This window comes from Haliaeetus albicilla, chromosome 15, assembly GCF_947461875.1.
Source record: "Haliaeetus albicilla chromosome 15, bHalAlb1.1, whole genome shotgun sequence".
In the NCBI taxonomy this organism is placed as follows: domain Eukaryota; kingdom Metazoa; phylum Chordata; class Aves; order Accipitriformes; family Accipitridae; genus Haliaeetus; species Haliaeetus albicilla.
In genome coordinates, this window is record NC_091497.1 from 5419162 (window position 1) to 5439664 (window position 20503).

Sequence of the window (20503 nt, forward strand, 5' to 3'; positions counted from 1 at the left end):
CACTTCTTCTGTTATGAAACAAGGAAGTTTTTGTAATCCAAGCTGTTTTATGTTCTGTTTCAATCTGGACAGAAAATGAAGCCAAATTCAGCTGTGACCAATACTGTCTTAAACACACAGAAATCTGTTCAAGCTATTTTTTGTTAGTTTGTCCTTCTGTATGCTATATGGCTTTTATTCATGACCTTATCTTAGGTGCTCATAAATGCACCTGAATAAAAGCATTGCTACATTATTAACATTACCAGTCATATCCTTGCTAATTAGAAACCCAGTTAAATCAGTGCTAATATTTCCAATAGCACTGATTTACATTTACTTTCACCTAAATTTACTCAAAAGTTGTGTTTTGTTTCTTTACAAGCAGTGATATTCACATCTTTGGGTCTTTTAAAAAGTAAAAAATGAGAGACAGTAATTATAGCTAAAAGTTTTGCTTTTATACACTGACATCCTTATGGCACTCTCAGTGATTCTTTAACCAGCAAGAATCATCCCTGGTTTTAACCTGCGTGATATCAAGTCCTTTTTTTTTTTTTTTTAATTTTTATTTTTTTAAAGTGCACATGTTTGGGAATCTTCCAGAGAACAGAAATAACACTAGCTCTGAAGAGCCAATAACGGTGTTCTCTGACTGTTGCAGTCTATTAAGGAAATTTTTCTGTCAGAAGACTCTAGAAAGTATGTGAATGAACTTTTGAGCATTTGCTGCTTTCATGGGGCGGCTGTAGGACCGGCAGGTTCATCTATTACTGCTTTTTATTTTGAAGCTTTGTTAGTAAAGTCCCTGCAAGGTTTGTAGTGGCAGCTAAAGCCTCATGTTCCTCGCTATCTTACTTGGCCAGTTTGCACATAGAAAATTCTGCCAACTTTGCTTGGGTTTATGTTTAAAAATTATGTTTGTGTAAGGGGGCTTTTGGGCCCAGATCAGCTAAATGTCTTCTGAACATACAGGGAACATAATACCAATTTCTCCTTAATCCATAAAGTACCTAACCACGTACTTCTGGGTTTTCTGCCATTTGAAGAGGAACTCCTGAACAAGATAATTTTGAACTGTAGCCTTTTGGGCAGCTTAAGAGTTGGAAAAATTTGGTGCTATGGATGGGAAATCTTGTGTAAGTCTTTTTTATTCTTTTACACCAGCATTTGTCAAATAGGTATACCGTAAGAAGGTAGTCTAACTCACCTAATTCAATGTGCAGCAAGTCAGAGAAATATCAATTTAGGTATTTTGCAGTTCTAATGTGCAGGTGAAGCCTCCAGATCTTGCAGGTCTTGCTGCATAAATACGTCTATGATAGGCCTTTTGCCCTTCCACAGCACTGCGGCTGTTTTCTGGGCTCTCGTCATTTTACACCTGGATTACTCCAGCGTCCTCCCCTCCTGCACTGATAAATACAGTGCTACCCCCAGCACCTCTGTTCAGAAGTCTGCCACAAAGTTCATTTCCCGGCTTCGTTATTTTAACTGTCTTTCTATTCTCTTTTGAGTGCCTTCTCGTTAAACACGAACTGCTTCTTTTCAATGTTAAGGCCCTTCATGAGTCATTTCCAACCTTTCTATCCACTATTAAAATGTTGCTTCCTTCTTTTGATTCCTGTGTTGCTAGCCTCTAACCCCCCAAATACCTTTCTGCTGACTCTGTGCTGCTTTTCTCACTCTGCAGAAGTTGCCCATAAGTCTCCACAGAGCTGGTGTTGTCCTCTCTCCAGGCTTTCCTTAAAAATCCTTTGTCATCATTCCTACAAAAAACGTTCAATAACCAGCTACTAGCATGCTGATATCATTGCTTGAATATTTGGTGGGGTTTTTTTTGCCCTGTATCAATCGCTGTTTGGATTGAAAGGTGTTCACATCAGGCAGACTCCACTTGGTTTGTACTTCCAAAGCTCTGAGGTCCTGTTCCATGACCTGGACTTCTAAGTGCAAATACTAAATAGTATCGGGGTTTTTTTACAGTGCTTGATTAGACTGGCTGTTCCTCGCCTGGCAATCTCTTGGAGTTTGTCTTGTGGTTGTGTTTTCTGCTTGGCACCAAGGAGAAGCTATAGCTAGTTTTTGCTGCCTGGTGTGATGACCGAGTCCCGTCGTGCCCACCTCCAGGGGAATCCACTGCCTCCTTATTTGCTGCTTGCTGCAATTCAAGAGGCTGACTGCTAGCTGTGTCACTTCTGTGAGCTGTAACTAGAACGATACCCTCCTTTCCTATATTTCAGAATGAAACACAAATTTAAAGAGGCTTGAAGGTTCAGGAGTGGAAGGTAGGAAACTTCTGTGGAAGCCCTTGTCCTTGGAACGGCCTGGTTTGATGACCGTGGTAGAGAGGTGGTCTTACGTTGTCCCGTGGAAGGTTACTTTTTGTTCAGCCCTGACGGTTCATTATCGATCGACTGACTTAACAGAGATGTAGTTTGAAATTGCAGGTGTTCATGTAATTTTTAAACAATATCTAGAAGCTATATGGCTAGCTGTGTTGTCATGCTAGTTTTTACTTTGCAACTCTGTGGTTTGCAGCATAGGTGTGTTACCCATAGCTTCATAATGATTTCTTCTTTCTGAAAGCTGTAGTAGAAGAACTCCGTACTTTGTGCAGATTATTTTAAGTGAAAGACCACGGCTACAAATGGATATGTGCAGCTTCATTAAACCTAGCTAAATTGAACAGACTAAACTGTGAAAGCCCAGCAATTGGAAGTTACACTGATAACTCATTCTATTATTTCCATTGACTCAATGACTTGTGGGACAGTAAAGTTTGCTGTACTTTGATTTTGAACTATAGCCATTTGCTGCTGTGCTGTATTATTGATTAGCACGGGGGCCTAGCTTCATCGTGTCAGACTTCAGCCTCTGACTGACAGAAAGACATTACTTGGTAGGGAATTCATCTCAGTTGTCATCTGAATTGTTTTCCAACAATCCTTATATCTCCGTGTTGACAACACACGTGACCTGGGCTCCTTCGTTCAGGCATTCCTAAGTTTGCGATGTGGATACTGGCTCTCTTTATTTCATTTGTGTTTTGTTGTTAAATGAAAGTAGACTCTGACACCACCGCATGCCTCCATGAGCTAAGGCTCTGTTATGTTGTAATACTAAAGTGCTCGAGTTTTGGCAACACTGGTGGGAACCCCAAAACTAAGAACTCCCCAGTGACAGAACTTTTTGATTCCAGGAGTTTGAACCCACAACCTGTGCGTTGTGATACTTATTAATGCTACAGCAACTGGGAGAATTAAAACATCTCCAAAGAGGACTCACATCAAGCAAAAGCTTGATGGGAAGCTGGCAAAAAAATATCCAAGTGAAAATTCTTCTCGGTAAGGTGCAATTTAATACATCCTTCACTTCTCTAGGACCCAGGAAGCTGTATCAGATTGCAGTTTACAGCCAAAGCCCACTCCTGGGGTGTTGGAAATTGGCAGCTGGTATATACTTTGTTTTTCAAATGTTGCTTTGACAGGAGAAAGCCACCTTTTATGTAAGACTACAAGTTAAATCTGGGCACTGACCTTGGAAGAGAAATCCTGAGCGCAAGTTCTTGTTTGCGAGTCATGTCTGGTTTTGCAATTTGTTCATTCACTTCCAATAGAAAATGTAAAGACCGCCCTACTCAAAAAGTCATTCTTGCAGGGAAGATCTAAATGATTCATGTCAGCCAGATGCAGATTTGGATTCCTTCAGGTTGAATACAGATAGGCAGGTAGCCTAGGGGAGTGCCCTAACCATCGAGTTTCTCTTATGAAATACCATTGTACTGACTTTCCCTCCAGCAATGGATTTGAATAGTCATCTGTGGATGATTTTTTTTTAAAGCCGCTGCTGTTAGCACATTAGTCATTTTCTGAGAGTTCTTACTGGGTTGAGCCTTATATATACAGATCTAGATTTGGCCTACATGCAGACACAGCATTTTAGGTGTCGTGGCTGCTTTACTGGAGAAAATACAGGTGCTTACAGCTTTTCAGCCAGCTGAGATGGTGTCTGAGGCAAGGCTTTAGACGTCACTCTTAACGTAGAAATACTTCGTTTCAACCTGAGTCCCAGGGAAAGTGCCCATTTCAGAAGTCCCTTTCTGACTAATTCTTTCCTCGCAGGAACTGATGGTTGCAGTTCAGCGTCGTCATCGTCAGGTGCCTAATTTTCATTCATGAATACTTTCCACACCGGCGGATCTGTTAGCCTGCTTTAATGTAACATATATTTAAGTGACTTTCTGACTGAGAGTTTATCCCAGGCAGAATTGCATCCTGATATCCTGGGTGAATGCAAAGCTATCCAAAGCACTTACGCTACCCAGACATCCAGAGTAGGATAGCTGCAGTACTGTCGGGCAGAATACAGTATTCAGGTTTGGCTCTTCCTCGTATGCAAAAAAAAAAAAAAAAAAAAAAAAAATTTAGCAGACTATTACTATGCTTTTCATAACTAAGGGGTTGTAATGATGCCTGTTTGCCCAGTCTATCAGTCTGCATCCAAGAGTAGCCAAGTGACTGCGTTGGCATCGTCCATTTTTTTGGCTGGGTAAAGTAAATACCTACCGCTTCATACGCTGTGCACTGTCCGAAACACCACCGTACGTGCCAAAGAAATGAGAGGGGAAGAGCCAGGTTTGATTTGGGTGGGATATGATTTGAAGGAATCATGTTTCAGTGTCCTAATGGATATTGTTTGTGAAAACCCACAAGTAGCATTTACAGGCAGCCAACCATCTCTAGTACGGAGGGGCACGGAATGAAAAACGGCTTTTGTTTATAGCAAAAAGTGAGTATTGGCTAAGAAGTAGTGTTTATGGTAATTGAGCTTTACAAGGAAGTAAAACTTAGTGGGGAACACAGGGGGTAGCATTTGCAGTGAAGCAGGTAATAAGGAGAGTTGTGTAGGCATTTCCTGATTAGCTCGGCTGTTTCAACAGCTGAGGAACATGACTCACATGTAAATGCCTGTGCGAGGCTTTAACAGGCATTCCCTCTAGCATGCCACCCTGCCTTCTGGTTTTATTTTGAGTCTCCTTGAGCCCTACTGTGATTTGAAATCAGTGGAGGAGAAAGGAGAGTAACACAGACAACAGATGTCTTAAAGTCTTGGAACAGAGAGAGAAAAAGCCCTGTGGCAAAGGAGAAGGTGCAGTTAAGGTATTTCCTGTCCTTAGTTTTCTGTGCCTCTAGTACAGACCGTATTTGCATTTCTGTATGTGTCTATATATATCTACAGTTGTGCACAGAGGTGGTAAAGAAGCGGTAGTGCAAAAAGGCGGCCATGGCACATGTCAGAGAGTATTTTTTTGCATCCTGTAAATGAGGGCGACCCAGAGACACTAAGTGTACTTGCAACCTATTTTAGGGCAGGTTCACAAACTATTTCCCAGTTGCTGCTTTTAGTAACTGCTTTTAGTCTGTGGCTGGATAAAATGCACTAATTCTTTTTATTTGAAGTTAAAAGATGCTCCATAATTGTGAAAGCAAATAGGATGCCTGGTGTCCGTCAGGACAGCTTTGCTTACAGGTGGTAACTTAAGACGTGGTGATACAAATAGTGTGTACCCCGAAATATTAGGAGAACTGAGTTGTGCACTAAGTGACATTTAGTGCAGATTCAGAAAAGTACTTTGTCTGTGCTTTCTGGTATGGGGAACTGTGTCTTTAAGGATTTTGATTTCCAGAAAGGAAATTTGTGACAGAAACAGCTGTGAAATTCTTGCAATATATAAGCAGCTGGGAATGGCATAGAGACCCTGAAAACGCCTTACCTGCTGAGTGTTAACTCAGTACTGCATGGGGCCAGGAGCAAAGAGAAATGGAAAACAAAAAAAAAAGCAAAAGAAAAATACTGTGAATGGAGAAGTAAAAATATATGACACTTCCAGATTTTTACTTCTTGGGAAAGATAACTGAAAAAAATGTTAAAAAGAGGATTCAGGGCTGAGAACTTTGTGCCCTGAAAACTTAGCAAGCTACCGTCCACTTTTCCACATCTACTTCCTCCTTTTATGTCTTTTATCTTCCACAGGTTTCAGCAGATGTGTCCAAAGACAGAAAATCACATTCACACAGAATCCTATTTTCTCATGATATTTTAAATGTAATTTTATTTGCTTATTAACTTGCTTGTTTTTTTTCAAAGGCTTTATGTAAACTCAGTTTCAACATATGTTCACGCTGTTTATTTTGTTGCTGTTACTTGTGTTATTTTTTAAAAAAACTATTTAAATTGTTATTTGGCTACTAGGCTACAGAAGTTTGTGCTTAGGTTAACCTTAGGTAAGAGTTTAGCACAACTGCTCTCTTACTGAATGTGACTTCTGAAAAGCATTCCAGTTTGGGGATGAATGCTGAGGATGTCAGTAGGAATTATTTTTCTTTGTACAGAAATTTGAACATCAAAATAGTGTTTTCCTGTGGTGTTTCAGGCCATGCGGACTCTGGGAAATGATATATATTTTAATATGTTGGTAGCAGCAATTTTTAAGCATCAAATATCAGTTGCTATAAACCATAGAGGGAGTTTGTTGCATTTAGTATGTTCAAATGGAACAACTGTTTTCTCATTAATGCTGTTTTAGCACAGACTTTCTTAATCATTACAAGGATATCCTATCAGAAAAATAAGCACAATAATAATTATGCCTGTACTTTAGTGTTTTTACGCCCGTCGCTTCCTCTCTACTTTGAAAATATACTATCCCTGTTGCACAGATGGGAAAAGAGAGGCATCCATGGGAGGTGAAATAACTTCACGTGGAGGTAAAGTGTAAATCTTCTTCTAGAGGAAGAAGGATCTCCAGGTCTCAAAGCAGAACCTTATTTTATAAGTCGTATATCAAACTTATCAAGAGGTATTTGTAAGTTAACAAAACAGAAGCCGCACGTTCGAGACATCATTTAACATTTACTTTTCCTCCCACAGGAACTTTTTACGCCAGAGTGCAAATTCAAGGAGTCTGTTTTTGAAAATTATTATGTAATCTACTCATCCATGCTCTACAGACAACAGGAGTCCGGGAGGGCCTGGTTCTTGGGGCTGAACAAAGAAGGGCAGGTCATGAAAGGCAACAGAGTGAAGAAAACAAAACCAGCAGCTCATTTTCTACCCAAGCCATTGGAAGGTGAGGCTCAGTCCATTGCTGGCAGATCCTCCTATAAATGTCACAGGAAGAAGAAGGACTGGTTTCTAAAATACCCGTTGTGAATGTGTGTGCCCTGCACAGGGGCCATTCCAAATGACAGTCCACAGGATTCATGGAGCGGTTCTGTGCTTCAGCATAGTGATGCTAGAAAGGGCATATGTAAGCACATTTTTTCCAGGGATTGAGAGGTCATTTTGCAAGAAAAGAAATCTTTTGTGGAAGGGCATTGTGCTGTTTTTAAAATATTCTTTCGATAGGGATATAAGCTGTTGTGAGTCTTGCAGTGAGAAAAGAGTCCTTTCATTAAGCAGAATGAAATAATGGATATTGTAGGATAATTCGGAGTTATAAAGGGAATGGATGAAATGTCAGCATTTCAAAGTAAAAGCTTTCTAATACAAAACCCAAAGGTGTCTTCATAAAATAAATCATACTGTATTACTTGGCCAGTTGATGTAATGCACATAACTTGTGTAAGTTGGCCTGTAAACCAAGATAGAAGCAAATAAAAGTCATACTAACACACTAAAATGATGTCACACATTATCTGAAAAATACATTAATTTATCTCTTGGAACTTTTGGGTTATCCTATGTATTCTGCAGGCCTTTATAAACCTATGCTGCTTTTTGCTTCTTGTCCTGATGGCACTCCAAATTTCAGTGATATTATTGCTACACATAGCCTCAGTCATTCTGAAAATTATCTCATGACTTAACATCTGAAAACACATACCTGAGTAATCCTTTAGTTAGCAGTCCCATTTCTTTTAACATTTTAATTTAAAATCTATGATTGAAGGATCAGTTTGTTAAATGCTTTAGAGTTTCATCATAAGGAAAGAATCTGAATAATCCTATGTTTGAAATCTGAAGAATCTGAATAATCCTTCATATTTGAACTCAGGTTGATGCCTTCGTGCTTTCTTCATCCTGCAAAAGCTTACAGTATTTTCATGAGCGCTCAACAATATTGACACTTTATATGTCAATCCCTTTATATTAAATTATAACAATTGTAGGGAGGGAACGTCAGTGCATTTTTAAAAGCAACATCAATTCATATGGATTAGGAAAGAAATTACTTTTTTCATTAATGTTTGGATGGTCAGACTCTTACCAGAATAGCTTAGACAAGGCTTAGAAATAACTTGCTTTACATTGCCCATGAGAGTCATCAAATATGACAGCTCCGCGATATAAATCCTTACTTTATAGTTCCATCTCATGTTATTCAACTTAATATTTTTGTAGGTCACAGTGTTATTTCATCAAGCTCTTTTAATTAATCAGCAAAGTGTCCTAAACACAGTTATGGGGGCACTCTGAAGACCTAGATCATAACCAGCCTTATGTACTCTAGAGAAGATGTTTAATTTCAGACTTTCAGAAGCCATAAAAGGATTTAGATTATGTCATTGGAAATGTTAGAACAAGTATTTGATTAGTTAATGATGCTATGGGGCCCTTCATATTTATTATGAAACTTCACACCATTGAAGATCAAGGTCAGTACTTTTTGATGCTCCTGCCTCCTACTCTAATTAGCCAAGGGATGAAGGGATTGTGCTTTCTATGGCAGCACACAGCCAGTCCCAAAATCATAGTGTGATGATTAATTCCTTTGACTGCTTTGACATCTCTTTTAACCTTGCTGTGATACAAATAAATGCTACTGAAGTTAGATATAAGTGGAAATACTACCTGATTCAGTGACATGGAAAATGAAATTAAATTATCAATCTCGAAGGATTTAAAGTGGTTAGATAGGGACTGAAGCCCGGGGCAAACTTTTAATTCCTCTGAGAATTCAGTTAATAGTTTAATTTGGATTTTTCTGCACTTCTACATTGAGTGGAGATCAGTGGCTACTGCATACATTTTTGGAAAGGAGGAAGTAAAAACCCCAAACCTCTGGTGTACTCTCCACAGCACTGCCCTGGACTTTTCTTCAGCACACACCTGAAGAGAGCACGGCCAACCTCCTCAGATTTGGGAGACAGATGTACAAATAACTTTGCAGAACTGGACCCAAGCCTAGTCTTGCAACGTAGGACTAAAAAGGAACACTTAAGTCTAGACAACTGTATCTTATGATCCTATTTGTTAAACACCATCTGTCTTATCATATTTTACTTCTAAAAACTTGCAGGATATTTATTTAAGGGGTGTGTGTATATAAATACGTGTGTGTATATATATATGTACATTTTTGCGTGTCTGCCTCATGCAAAGAAGAATTGTAGTTTTTCATTTCCAGGGCTTCTATAGTTTCCATTAAACAAGCAAGCGTACAGTTTCCTACTGTGTTTTTAAGTAAGTCAGATACAGAAGAAGTGAGAAATTTGGAGGGTCAAGCAAAGCTATCAGTCATGCAAAACAAGTGTCTGGCTAAGTAAATAGTTTCCCTCGCATGCAAGAAAGACGAACATGGATTATATTACAATATCAGTTAGTGTAGAAAATTAATCCTATCTGAGATGAGCGCTTAAATGAGATGATACATTCTTAAAAATGTCTCTCCTCTTCTCTTTTCTCCCCTCAGTTGCCATGTATCGAGAACCATCTTTGCATGATATTGGAGAAACAGTGCCAAAGGCTGGGGTAACTCCAAGTAAAAGCACAAGTGCATCTGCAATAATGAATGGCGGCAAACCAGTTGTTAACAAGAGTAAGACGACATAGCCAGATCCTCACAGGTGTTGTGACTTACTGAGTCCCGAGTACAGTTGAGCGATTTATCCTTGCCAGACTTCCCCTCTGCAGTGTCTGTGGATCAGCTTGCGGCGAGTCACAGACTTGCCCGTTGCTGTTTCTGAACTGAGTTGTTTCAAGTGGATAAATCTCAACATGTAGCTCCACCCACAACAAGAAGACACCTGGATGAACCAGCTAAACTCAGACCATGGAATGCCCTACCAGATATTGGAATGCCTTTTTAATATCTTTTCTGTGACTGTGACACTTCATGTGAATGACATACTTCACAAGTACACTTGATACCTTGCCTGCTGACAATTGCCCATAATCCCTTTTTGAGTCCAGTTTCAGCAAAATCCATGTGTTTAAGTTCTATTTTGTAGCACACAAATAATCAAGTAATTTCTAGTTAGATGCTGTAAACCTGTGCTATTATGGATTTCTCTTCTTCCCTTTTTTATAAGGCTGCTCGCTCCACTGTCTGTGACCTTTTGCAGGGATTGTGTTTCTCTATAACTTAAGTGTTGCCGATGGCTTAGTTTCGAAAGCAATCAGGGAATCAGGAAGCCTTCAAAAATCTATTATTACAAATTATATCTATAAAGAATAGGATTGTTGTCTCTGGCTTACAATATTGATTAAATGTGAATACTCTTTAGTGACAGATACTGTGCTTCTGAGGTTGGCATTATAGTGGAGGGAAGAGTGTCAAACACAACCAACAGGAAGTTTTCTGAAACGAGTGTTTGGCATCCCCCTATAGTTTCTTTTTGTGTGTGTGTTTTATACATATCACAGGCTTACTGGTAATGGTAACATTTGCCTTGCCCAGCGAGCAAGACCCACTCATTTTTGGGAAAGTGGGTCCAAAGAATTTTGTAGGCCTTGTAGGCCTGAATTAAGGCTCATTTTTCATCTACTAAATCTTCATTGTTTGAAAAACAACCACCACCAATAAAAAAAAAATAAGTAAGACTAACCAGAATTGTGCTACCTAAATCCATTTCAAATATAATCCTTTCCTGTTTTTAAGGAACTGAACTTAATGCCATTGTTATTTTTGGCTGAATCCCACACCTACTTAGCAAAGCATGGGCAAGGATGTTGTTGTGTTCTTTTTTGCAGCACCAATGCAAAGGGTAGTTACAAATGATAGTTTAATATTTCTGGTGTTTTAAAAAAAAAAGTTTTAAAACTGGACATATTACAAAACTTTATTTTTATTTTTAGCTAAGCATGCAAAGTCCGTTCCTATGTATCTCACTGATATCCCAGTACGTACCTCCACCCAGCTTCCTAGGATAATATGCCCACCAAATTGCTAGATTGAAGGTGCCTTGCCTTGATCTCTGTATACTGTACTTTCTCCTACGTGATCCTAGAAGAAATCAAAAACACTATAAAAATTGAAGCCTTGGATCATATAACCAGAAACATCAACCCTTTGAGTTTGTCACTTGTGAACAGTTAAACCAATGTTGGGGGGGCGAGGAGGAAAGAGTTAGAGAATGCCACAGCGATGCCACTGAAGTGTTGCACGCTTAGTCACAGGCTGTCAGAAGACAAAAAATATGGGTACTCACTCTCTGTATGCTTAAGAAGGTATTTGTTTCTCCGAAAGGGGAACAAGGACCAAACTGTACCTCAGTCTGGAAAACTGTGTGGCAATGCTCTGTTGGCCTCTTGCTGTTACCTTGATATTTAAAGACAAAAAACAAGGAAATCATCCATTCCTTTTTCAGCATTGTATTTCTGACAGATTGTTTTATCACATCTTTGTGCTGAAGTCCCTGACAGAGACCGCTGGTTATTTCAAAGTCCCTGTCTGCTCAGCTGAACAACTGATTCAGTCTGAATGAACTCTTCATGCTAGTTTTCAAACGTGTTCTGTTTTTATAAGCAACATTTAGTGCACTCTTGAAGGAGATTCCTGTAAAGCTGCTAAATTCTAGATAAACTTTCTTTTTTTTCCTGTAGGCCAGACTTCCTTGTTTATATATGTAATATGAGAACAGCAAGCTAACACTTGATGCTGGGTCTTTCTAGGGAGGGAATGAGTTAAGCATGAAGCCCACTATCCATGTAGAGAAAAAAAGTACAAACCTACTCTAATACTGTGAGAAAAATGCAAAGAAACTTTGACTTAGACTGTGCCCTTGCCTGCTAGCACTAAATACGTGTGCGTGGGGAAAACAACACTTTATTAAAAACTTCGGTGTACCCTTCTCGTCCCATCTCGTCCAGTGGGATTTGTGCACCGTCCCTGAGAAAACAAAACCAAACCCAAGGAACTCGCGTGGTGAGCGGGGGGCTTGCTCTGCCCCCGGGGACCCATGGGAGGCAGCAGCCTTGAAATTGTACTCTGGGCTGCTGGGTCCCAGAGGAGGCCCCAGGCTTTCCCACAGTTATCAGAGGAGCACTTCACAATATTTTGAGTAAGATAATACAGCTGAGGTCTACATTTTCTTTCTCTCTCACCTGAATTTCGTAAGAGTTCACGAGAAGGAAATACACGCGTTCATGTCCCACCCAGCCAGCTTTTTACTCTCCCAGTGTAAGAGCCTGGGGAGAGACAGGGTTGGAGACCTGGCTGAGCCACGAAGGAGGTTCTGGTTCATGGCCTGATGCTACATAAGTATTGTTTTCAACATTAAACTTTTGATGCGGAGGAACTTTGATCTGTGAACCAGTTTGGGGGGCTATAATTAAGGCTAGATTTCATTTTTGTAAGCAGTTAGTACATACTGAAAATGCAGCATTTTTTTTAAATCATTTTCTGTTTTTGTTTCTATGAGCAAAATCCATATGTGTGTTTAATCCAATGAATAGATGTCCTACAAAATATTTTTTCTACAACATGTTTAAACATAGCCAAGAGGTCTTTGTGTTTTTTTTCCTCCCTTTGATTTTGTCTTGTCTCACCTGTTGCATGGGAAGAAGATGGCAAGGATGAACTGCATGTAGTAGGTTGTGTCTGTCAAAGAACTGTTGGTCTGTATTACTAAATTTACATCCATATATGCAAAGAGTTTGTCTGCATTGTACAGTTTGTGTTTATTCTTATTTGTTGTATACACAGATTCAACATGATGAATAAAACATTTATATGAAGGCATACCAGAAAACAACAAAAAAAGTTTTATGAAAGAAGTAGACTGTGCAAATCATCAGTGCACTGGCCACAGGATGGTGAAACTTCATGTAAATAGGTTGGCAAACTCAGTTCTCCCCTTTTACCATGCCAAAGAAAATTTTAGCTCCTTAATATAATACCTCTCTTTCTTGCTGTTCTCCAGGATGAGACTTCACCATTTTCTTCCCTCTAAAATTGATTTTGCTGTTAAGTGAAAGCTGTTTTCAACTGTCTGTTACTACTAAAGTACTGTATAGTAAACCTGATGGAATCAATTTGTATTTACAGATTGGGGTTTTTGTACTTACATGTCCAGCTGTCTGTGAATCTGCAGCGTTCCAGATCTTTTGCATGCTTGCTTTGTATTTTGTTCTTCTTCTGGGTTTTATCTAATCTCTGAGAGACTGTTTGCACAGCAATCATCTTACCATTTTGTATGTTAACACTGCACATAGTCACTATCTCTGTCTTTTTTTTTTTTTAATCTGTATTTCAGCTACAGTTCTATTTGACAAAATCAGTCACACCTGCACAGTTTTAGAAATCCAGTTTTAAGTAGATAGGAACTACTTCAACAAAGCACCGTTTTGTTGTACTTTAGAAATTTTATAAATACACAAGAATCCTTTTGAGATTGCTCACATGATAGAGCCTATAGAAAGGTGTCTATAGCTTTTAAGTGCTTTGTAGTTCACATAACACAGCTTTTGCTTAATTTGCTGGGGTGTTTAGCCACTCTCAAATAATTTTTTAATATAGTGTCATTTTCATAAACTTCCAACTTGTGTAGAGTCAGGCTGGTTCTTAACAAGCCCCCTCCCCCCCCAAATATAAAGCGATTCACTTTGACTATGGTATGTACCTGAAACAACACTAAGAACTCTGACTTTTTTTTTTTTAAAAAAACTTTTTCTCTTGGTTTGAAACCACTGTAAGCAATGAGGTATGAAGGCAGGGAGTTTAGTCCATGCCTTAAAAGTGTGTCTTGCTGATCCATCTGTTTATTGGTATAAAGAAGAAATTATCACCTCCGTTCAAATGGGAATGCAAGTAAAATTAGACTAAGGAAGGAGGTTATCTTTCTTTTAAAAGCCCCTTCAGATAAATTCATATTCCGTGCAATGCATTTTAAAGTATCTAATAACAGGAGGTTTTCTGTGATAACTAATGCAAATGCTATGACTTATTTTTAAAGACGTAATAAAATTTTTGTTCTGTTACCTAGTCACAGAAATATTCAGCTTAGCTTTCTTCATCCCAGTATCATCTAGCTGTATCATTTAGCTACAAAGTGAGATGTCATTCAGTAAAGAAGCAAGGGCAGTGCATCAGAAGTGTCAGAGCAGGTACATGATTAAATGTTCATCTGCGTGTTTCTAAAAGAGCGTATGGCCAGGGAAAAAAAGGATTACAAGTAGGTTAGTAATTTACGAAGCAAATCAATCCACAGCTGTTTTATAGGTGATATTACAGATATGTTATATACAATAGGCATAATCCTCCAAGCCTATTGTAGAAGCGTTTGGCACACTTCTGGATTGTGTTCTTTCTCTCGTAAGAAGAAAGCAAGGTTATAGTATCTTTTGTTTATAAGGTTTATCAATCTAGCCAGTACAAAATCCCCATTTATCCAATTTATTTTTGCCACCTAGAACTGCCTTTTGCCACAGGCTTGGAAGCAAGTTTTTACAGTCACTAGGTATGAAGAATCAAGCAGTATGTTTCACACCCTTACACCTCTTCCTGCTTTTACAGTTTATGTATATCCGGAATTCCCATCACAGGGAATGAGGTGTAAAAATCACAATTTATTAATACAGCTATTATTTTCACATATGTGGAATAATGATCTTATTCCTTCCAATCTCATTTTTCTAGTGAGGAAATGAGCCACAAAACAGAACTGCTGGGAGTTACATCACCAGTTACCTCAGCATGAAGCGTGGGGGGGATGTTCAAGCAACATTGTAAGAAACAGAATAAAAATTGGAAAGGAAGTTATGTATACATTATATTTTTAGTAGTCTTAGTTAATGCTTTAAGGTTTATAGCGATAGCACCATTTTGTTTGATAATTTACATTTTAATGAACCACTGACCGTAGCTGTCTTTTAGAATATTCTAATATTTTTCCATATGTACCTTAACATACAACTTGGATAACACTTTTTGAAATGCTATGGCTATGTAACCCATCCAGTAGCCAAAATGTTGGAATTGATTGGTTTTCTAAAAAAAATTCTAACTAGAAATCAGAATCATCTTACACTCTTTTAAGTATATAAATTTAAAATTAAAGCAAATTACAAAGTAAAATGCATCAAATATGACATTGCAACCCTCTAAAGAATTGTTCTTTTCTCTTTGAGTAAGAGTACCTGAAATACCATGGCTGATCTATGGGATATATAAATCTGCTTATCATGCCAGGAAATAAGTCAAAAGCATCTACTGAACCTAGATAAGAGTTTTGATTATCTAGTCTTTTCTTGTTATGGTACTAAATAGAAATGGAAGGAAATCAAGGAAAACTTCGTATCTTTCATTGTTTACACTCTGATTCAGCAGATGAATGTATATGCGAAAAAACACTAAGGTATTTTAAGATGATGTAGGTCAGTGGTATTCATAAATATAAACAGAACCAACAATCTGTGCTCTCCAGACACCAGGGTTGACAAAATGCATATATGTTAAAATTTAAGAAAATATTCCTTTTAAGCTCTACAGAGTTTAAGAGTTATAAGTATAAAATATAAACTATAATTTTCAAGATGAATTTTACTTTGAAGATTCCTTATACTGTATCAATACATTTTAGAACTCTGCCTGGTATTTTGGTTATCTAAAAAGAGAGCAGCTAGCAGCTTTAGGGTGTATGTCTCTATTTATCTGCATAACTTCTACAGAAGTTATGCATGGATGTTTGGTGATTACACTCCCTGAGAACACAGGTTTCACAAACTTCATTTTTAGAAAGAAAGAATCCATGTTAAGGAAAAAATTGGGTAAGAGAAAGAGCAAGCTACATGGGAAGGGGTAATAATAAAAGTGATTAAATAAATTCATTCAAATTTTTTGCATTCTATTACATGTCCTGTACCATTGTATTTTCCTATTTCAAAATTATCCTTTCTAAAAGAAAACTAATTTCTAGACTAATAATGGAAATACCTTTTTTGGTTGATATATAGTTCCCTTATTTCTGAGTCATGTACTTCTTCAAAAATCAGGACCTTGGCACCTAAACCACAATGTTACAGTTTGGTATTAAAAAGAAATATTTTCCAGCCATTTAAGCAATTTCTCACTCAATCGTGGTTTCACAAAATGTAAACACTTTTGAAACAAAAATGTATGTATCTTTTCTTTTGCTCGAAAGAATTAAAGGGCTGCCAAATCTACATGTACAAAAAAAATAAGAGACTTATATGTAAATAAGTTAGGGAAGTCCCAATAGTTGTGCATCATTCATAACTCAATGTGAATTTCACACTGAGCAGCATTTCACCATTGGAAAATAAAAATAAAATTTTTGTTCATACCACTGCTTTGTTTGTATTTACTGTATTAAAACTTTAATTACTTTGTTGCCATTGTCTGAACATCTTTGGCTGAGACCAGGCTACTGTATAGCATAGCTGATTTTTCAAGTCAGTTGACCTTCAGGCTCCACACTTCTATAAAAGCAGTTAAATTCAATGAATACAATGTGTGACAGTGCAATCTGTTCCAAACAGTGATTTCTAATAGCATACAGAATTGTCATCCTAAAAGTTATTAGTATAACAAATTTTCATTTGCTTTACTTTTAAGAGGACTAGGCAACCGTACATACATAGAACAGTATGATAAAAGTACATATGAGTTGCAGGATACATATTCAGAATAGGTAATCATACATTTATATCTTTATTAGTTTCATTCCTTATACTCCTATAGGTTATGTATTTGAAAGTATCGTAGTATGTAGACTAGATAACCAACTCTCTGACACATTAACCACCGAAACGAAGAAGTTCTTTTGTGGAAAAGGGTCTGTTCAAACATTTTGGGTCTTCAGTCTATGGTTGTCAGGTAATTGGACCTCAGTTATACAAATACAATTCTTTGACCAAATAAAAAATCATTAATATTTTGATAAGCTGCTTTACAGCTTCTCTCAATTTATGAGCCGGTGCATAATCAGGATTGTTGAAAGAAAAAAGCACCAATGTATTTGTCAAACACCATAAAATTAATCAAATTAATTATTTGACAAATGTTCAACTAGTGCTACTCTTCTGCAGGAGTATTGCTGCACACTGATACGGAGACGTGACAACCAAGTAAATAATGTTAAAAAAAAAAAAAAAAAGGCTTTCTTATACCTTTTCCAAAGGTTGCTGAAGGAACAGGCATTATGGGTGTAATCTCAGTCCCATCAAATTTACCAAAAAACTCTGGAGAAGTTCCACAGGGCCAGTATTTTATGACTTCACCTTTTAGAGCTTGGACTGTCCTGCTCCCAAGGCATTTTTAATTTTTTTCTTTTTGTTTTGTCATGCGTTTCTTTAAGGAGCAGGCCCTCAAATGAGTGTTCTAAAGTATTTACACCCATGCGTGTGTGTGTGCATGCACACGCACATACTGAGTACTTCTGAAATTAAATGGTCTAGCAGCTTAAAGAAAAAACAAACAAAAAACCTCCTCAGTCTTTGATGTCCTTTGTTAAGGATATTCTCTCCCCAGCCAGATTTCACAAGCGTTTCCATTCCATCCTTCCCAGCACTCACAGTTTCCACAGCTGCAAACACCGTTGCCTAGAACAGAAAGAATAAAGGGCAATTATCATAATCGAAACATACTACATTAAAATGTGTTTTATGGGAAGTTAAAAGCCATGCTAAAGTAGTTGCATTGTTCCTTTATTGTTCCCCCCACCCCTTTTTCTTCTTTGGAAGGAAGCAGTTACTGTACCATTGCATTAAGAAGCCACCCCAAACCTACACTAGCAAAGCATTAATAGCATTCTCTCAATAATTCTATCATCAGCAGAACTGAAAATATTGTAATTATGCCACCACTTTTTGTACCCAGGTGTTGAGGCTCAGTGTTCACACTGTACCTCCAGGTACAAGGAGAAACAAGATTACTTTTAACTATTATGCAGAAAGAAAAAGACACTAAAAGTTACAAACAGAATAGCAATAAAAACATCGCTTTGAACATGAAAAACTTTAAATCTAAATTCTCGGAAGTGCTATTCAAATAAATAATATCTCAAACTCTCTATTAGATGAAAAATGTTTTGGCCCTATTTTGCAGCAGGGAAACATTAAGTGCTGAAACCCATATTTTCATTTTATTTCAGTATTTATTTTCCATGACTCCCAGATGCTCAGCTTGAGACCTTTACAGCCTGGGTTTCCAATGTGAGCTCCTCTTCCTACTGACTTCATGAAGATCCATGAATAGCTGTTGCAGCTGAAGATAAGGCTCCCGTTGCCTCTATACTGACTACTTGCCCCCAGAAAAAGACCCTTGCTAATAGGGCTAGCTGGAAGACATAATTTACTAGTGTCAGCCCTCCCACTCTCACTCTAATCGGCTTGCAGATTTCCTCCACATCTAATAGTTGCTCAGCAAAGATTTTCTAAAATTAAGATTTGTAACAGGAAACAGCCAGTAAGCTAATTTAGCAATTCCCATGTTGCTTCTTGTCACCAGATTTGTCATGAGGGTTTGTTGGCAGCCTGCCCGTTTCTAGCTGCATCTGCCACCTGAGCTCTCAGACAACGTTAAGGTGAAGCCGCTTTAATCACTAGCCATCACATCATAAGAAAAACTGTCAGGTATTTCAGCCTCCCACCAAGAATCGTCTGATTGCCAGGAAGCACAACTATGCCTCTCACCTACTAAAGATCATCAGACAAGTGAATTTTGTGTGACTTAAATGTATTATACACATAGAAAGGCCAGAAAGAGAACAAAAATTAAAGAAATCTCATGATCATAATGCTGACACCGTGCGTCCTTTGCCAAAAAGCAGTAACTTGTAGTCTATTAATTACAGTGAAAACTGTTGATGGATTTCATAGCTGGCTTACTTATTTAAATTCATACTCAGGCTTTCAACTGTTGTTTTGAAACCTTAAGTTGATTATCATGCTGCACAAAGAAATAATTATATCAGGTTTGAATAGCCAGCAAATGCACTTCCTCCGTCAGTGGAGAAAGAAGAAGCTGGGCTTTGTCTAACGTAATTCCCATCAACACAGTTGGTTTCTTAGAGCAGTGAAGTGTTAGCCTGTACTGCACCTGTGCAAATGAGACCGTCGTGTTTGTCACAGTCTCTGTCATCGCATTCACAGAGATCGCCCGAAATGTACCATTCCTGTGGTGAACAGATGCACTTTCCACAGTGGCAGGAACCTGAAATCACAAAAATTATTACTCCCAGTCAAAGAGCACTGCATTTTCAGACGAGAAAATAACATCCCCGGACACACACGTGCACACACACACATGTGCATATATGCACTAAATTGCAGCCTAAGAAGCTATTGCATAAAAGAAAATAATCAAGCTAAAAGCTTTTTGAATAAAAGGATTCTTTCGGCATGAGCTAGAGTATGGTGGGACGTTACTACTAATGCTTTGATTCTGCTATTTCACTTAATCAGGACTCACATTTTGAAGCTTTCCTTTGGTTTCAGAGACCTACAATCAGGGCTACTCTTCCCAAGTAACTGTTCTTTTTTTTTTTTTTTTTTTTACTAGAAAAGCTCAAACTGTCCCTGACCCACTGTTCCTGAAGGCAATAAAATCACACCCAGGAAGAAAATGGCCCTCCTCATCTAAAGCCCACAAAAGACCAGAGGTGCCCAAGACTAACGTTTAGACCCTCAAAATCCTCATCACCACAAATGAAGCTGCTCCACGTCCCACGGAATTACTAAATGTTTGTGTTGGGTCAGAAAGAGTTTGTGCACATAATGGCGGCTCAGCAGTTTGCTCATTCCTGCAGAGTCCCCCAATGGCCCTTGCTGGGATGGGCAGCTCTCCTCCTCCTCCGGGATGTCAGGTTGCACCCCCACAGCCAAAGGAGGGACCTCATGGTGACATTCTTGTGATGCCATAACCCACCGAGCACCAGAAACCTCCCTTTAAGGGAAGATTTGGAGACATCCCTACCTTCTGGAGAGGGTTCATGGCTCTGAATCCTGGAGAGGGACAGTTGCCTGCAGGGAATTGTGTGTCAGGAAGCCTGTAGCCTGAAAATGGTATGAGAGGCTTTTCTGCAACTAGAAACGCCACAAGGAGACAGGAATTCCTCCTGGCTGATTCCAACACCCGGCTGAAGGGAGCTGGCTTTTACAGAGCCCATCCTCAGCTGCCTGACCCTATACAGAGTTCAGACACTTAAACGCCAACGTGAGACGCTTAGTAAGTGCTGAGCAAAAATCCTTTTGTGGACCTAGCCCTAAGAACTGGTTACAGCACAAATCAATACGAAAATCTCAAAACCCAAATAAATGATAACAAAGAATACACACATAG

The 20503-nt window shown here is 38.5% G+C and overlaps 2 protein-coding genes across 7 annotated transcripts in view; one reads left to right on the top strand and one right to left on the bottom strand.

Annotated features, from left to right (window-relative positions):
- FGF14 (fibroblast growth factor 14) overlaps window positions 1-16505 on the top strand; it is a 417426-nt gene extending 400921 nt beyond the window's left edge. For all 6 annotated transcript variants that reach the window (XM_069802372.1, XM_069802375.1, XM_069802378.1 and 3 more), the window contains 2 exons: window positions 6910-7108; window positions 9674-16505. In XM_069802372.1, the coding sequence (XP_069658473.1) occupies window positions 6910-7108; window positions 9674-9813 (339 nt within the window). In that variant the 3' untranslated portion in view covers window positions 9814-16505. The remainder of the gene's footprint in view (window positions 1-6909; window positions 7109-9673) is intronic.
- The window catches only part of ITGBL1 (integrin subunit beta like 1), a 144909-nt gene continuing 139602 nt past the window's right edge, over window positions 15197-20503 (bottom strand). Inside the window, exons 10-11 of the mRNA XM_069802371.1 lie at window positions 19262-19375; window positions 15197-17763 (exon numbers count right to left, since the gene is read on the bottom strand). Of these exons, the coding sequence (XP_069658472.1) occupies window positions 17672-17763; window positions 19262-19375 (206 nt within the window). The 3' untranslated portion in view covers window positions 15197-17671. The remainder of the gene's footprint in view (window positions 17764-19261; window positions 19376-20503) is intronic.